General features: G+C 35.1%; 1 protein-coding gene across 1 annotated transcript; it reads left to right on the top strand.

Moving 5' to 3' along the window:
- Positions 1 to 1,092: 1,092 nt before the first annotated feature.
- On the top strand, positions 1,093 to 3,328 carry LOC107185778 (chymotrypsin-1-like). Its single transcript, XM_015573535.1, has 5 exons — positions 1,093 to 1,141; positions 1,536 to 1,686; positions 2,119 to 2,368; positions 2,636 to 2,773; positions 3,107 to 3,328. The coding sequence occupies exons 1-5, from the start codon at positions 1,093 to 1,095 to the stop codon at positions 3,245 to 3,247; spliced, it is 729 nt and encodes a 242-aa protein (XP_015429021.1). The 3' UTR covers positions 3,248 to 3,328.

Raw genomic sequence — 3,328 nt, 5'->3', positions numbered from 1 at the left:
TCGTTATGTGTATATTTGGCTTTGTAGTCCACCTGCAAGGTGCATCGCGAACTTTCAACCCTTACCTCGAGCCGGGCCATCGTACTAACGATTTGCAAATACCGTCTGTTTGCGTACTTTGTTCAGTAGAAACTTTTTATCCATTCCGTAGTACTTACAAGAACACTGTATACATCTTTAAGATGATGAAATAAACGCTTAAGATTTCAAGCGCCAGAGTCTTTGTTAATTTTATCTTTTGTTAATCTCTAAATCGTTTCGGTTGAAACGTTCTTTATGAAAGTTTAAAGGAAACAATAAATTGTTGAAGTTGACAAATTAGTATTTTGCAGGAACAATTACTTTAAGATTCCTAGAACATCATAAACTAATTATTTATATTACATAGAATGAATGACAAGGCAATGACATCAACAATCAAAATATCTATAATTCTGTATTATAAATATCGTTAATCAATGGAAGATGCTTGTGCACTTAATGACTCACTTATTCGAAAGTTTTAGATCATTAAGCGTCGAAAATAGAGTCCAGGTTACTTTAAAAGTCAATTAATGCAGACAGGTGTGTTCTTCAGATTGACCACAAGTAGAATACCCAAATATTATTTGTACACAAAAACAATTATAGACATCGGTTTTTTTAATGCTCGTAATACCGAATGAATGGTCTTTAATCGCATACCCACAAATCTTGATTCAACAATCGATAGTGGGCACTTCAGAGGTGGTCATAATTAAAAGATTGTATTATCGAAGTTCAATTGATCGCCACGTACTATTAATTTGAAATTCTCGCACACATCGTCTATACAAGAGCCCGTACCCGTTATCGGATTAAATGCTTCCTCTTTGTAAAAAAAAAAAAAGAAAAGAAAGAATCTGATACACGATTACAAAATCTGACTTATCTTTGCAATCAAAGCATCTGAATTTTCAAATATCAAGAGCATCACTCTTTGTAACCGATGCTTATTGACGTCGTTGATAAAAATCTAATATTTTGTTCATCCTTATCGACGCAACATATACCCTCGGCGGGTATATAAATTGATTCACAGCTGCCAGTTGTAGTATTCCGATTCTTGCCATAATGTACACTCCAACGATCCTCGTGCTGTGCCTGGCGGTTGCCGTATACGGTAAGTGATTACAATTGCAAATACATCAATTTAACAATATTTAAGAAGAAAAAGAAGGACACTGACCATGACATGTGAACATAAAGATTGACTTGGTTCCGTCGACAATAATCATTTTGCTTTCAATGTGACGTTGGGAGTCTCAAATTTTTATCTACCCTAAAATTTACAAATGTTCATTCCTTTTCATGACTAGTACAAATTTTAACCGTCAGATCTAAGAAAGTAGTATATATTATTATAATCTTCACAGTTCAGTCTCCTTGTGAACGATTTTTCTAGAATAGTAATGCATTTTTGAGTGATGTAAAATAGAAAGGTATAATAGTGAATAATTACTGAAGAACAGTGTAAGGATATGCAGAAGATTAATAACTGATTCTTTGAAAATCAGGCTTCCCCGAAGGCCAGATTGTCGGTGGTCGCGATGCCCCGGTCGGCAAGTTCCCGTACCAAGTATCGCTCCGACAAAATGGAAATCACTTCTGCGGTGGATCAATCATTAACTCACGTACCATCCTTACCGCGGCTCACTGCGTCGCAGGGTAAGTTTCTTAAAACATTTTCCCTATATAAACAATCGAATATTAATTTTTCATAATATATATTTAAAGCAAAAATTCAAATTCTCAGTTACGTGAATAGTGAACTGAAAGTTTGCTGAAGTTTATGAGTTACTTACATCGTAGATACGAGTATACAAATTTTTCTGATAATTATTTATTGGTACCGAGAGTATACAATAGACCAAATTTAATTACATATGTTCCGAGACTGACGTAAGTTTCCTTTCATGCGCTTTCGAACTTATATGAGGTGAATTAACGTTCGTTTTCGTGAAATAATTAAATTTCGTAAAATCATTTTGTTTGACGTAGTTTTTTATAGTAAACTGTTCCAATAGTTATCACGGTATAAACGGATTTCTTTGTGTGGGATTATAAATGACTCTACATCGAAGAAATAAATTTTTACAGATTGAGGAACCTTAAGGCCGTAACTGTCCAGGTTGGAACCAATCAACTGAAATCGGGCGGAGTTTCTTACGGAGTGGAAAAAGTTGATTCTCACCCTAAATACAACTCAGTAACGATCGCTAACGATATTGCTGTGATTCGCCTTAATGCTGATATCCATTTCACTGACTTGATTCAACCAATCAAGCTGGCCACCTCTGACGTCCCAGAAGGAGGAACTGTTACCTTGTCTGGATGGGGAACCACTAGGGTTAGTAATAGCCTTCAACTAGATCAAACTAATTATGCAATCAATTCCTACTACTACAAGATAGATTTATATACACAAATTAATCATTGATGAATTCGGAATAAAAAAGTTAAACTCAAATGTTAGTCTATTAAAGGGGAAAAAAAATTACTTACCTATTTGATTAATTTGGTATTAATATGGAGGATATAAAATACACCACGCAAAACATCGCTCATGCTTATTCATGGAGAAAAGCAATGCATTCACTGTTTCTTTCGTTTGCAGAATGGAGGACAGATACCCAACAACTTACAGGAAATTGACTTGCATGTTTACTCTCAGAGCAAATGCAAGCTGGTCCACTGGAACGTGCAAGCGTCCCAAGTCTGCACGTTCACGAAATCCGGTGAAGGAGCATGCCACGTAAGTCTCATGCTTTGTCTCGATAGGTACCAAAGCAATACTGATCCTTCGAATGATATATACCATAAATAACAAAATATTTACTGATAATTATTCCACTTGCAACATAATATCAATGTTCATTACTTTAAGTCATTAAACTAATGACAACTACTAATCATCACTTATTAGAATAACTTTTTTTATTTCATTACTGTGCTGATATCACATGTTAATACAAAGGTTTGAGTTTAATTAGGATAGAAGAGTTAATGATTTTCAGCAGCGTAATTTTTTGTACAAACGGAAGTTGATTACTAAATGTTTTACTGAATCCCATTTTCTTTGTTTCAGGGTGATTCTGGCGGTCCCCTTGTCGGCGGTGGTATCCAAATCGGTATTGTTTCCTTCGGTCGCCCATGTGGTATTGGATACCCCGATGTCTTCACCAGAGTATCCTCTTTCGTGCCCTGGATCCAGAGCAAAATGAACTAAACTCAAGAACAACAGTTTAACATTATAATGCACTGATTTGATTGGCATTTAATAAACACTACTTATTTGTGATTAAAAAAA

The sequence above is a fragment of the Dufourea novaeangliae genome, unplaced genomic scaffold (assembly GCF_001272555.1).
Source record: "Dufourea novaeangliae isolate 0120121106 unplaced genomic scaffold, ASM127255v1 scaffold56, whole genome shotgun sequence".
Classification (NCBI taxonomy): domain Eukaryota; kingdom Metazoa; phylum Arthropoda; class Insecta; order Hymenoptera; family Halictidae; genus Dufourea; species Dufourea novaeangliae.
The sequence above is the reverse complement of the archived record's forward strand: the minus strand, read 5'-3'. Positions and strand labels throughout refer to the sequence as shown.

Excerpts from the sequence above, each read along its gene's own strand:
- LOC107185778 (XM_015573535.1), top strand. The coding sequence starts at position 1,093 with ATGTACACTCCAACGATCCTCGTGCTGTGCCTGGCGGTTGCCGTATAC. Across the intron at positions 1,142-1,535 it reads CCTGGCGGTTGCCGTATACG|GCTTCCCCGAAGGCCAGATT; the intron begins GTAAGTGATTAC and ends TTTGAAAATCAG. Across the intron at positions 2,369-2,635 it reads CTGGATGGGGAACCACTAGG|AATGGAGGACAGATACCCAA; the intron begins GTTAGTAATAGC and ends TTTCGTTTGCAG.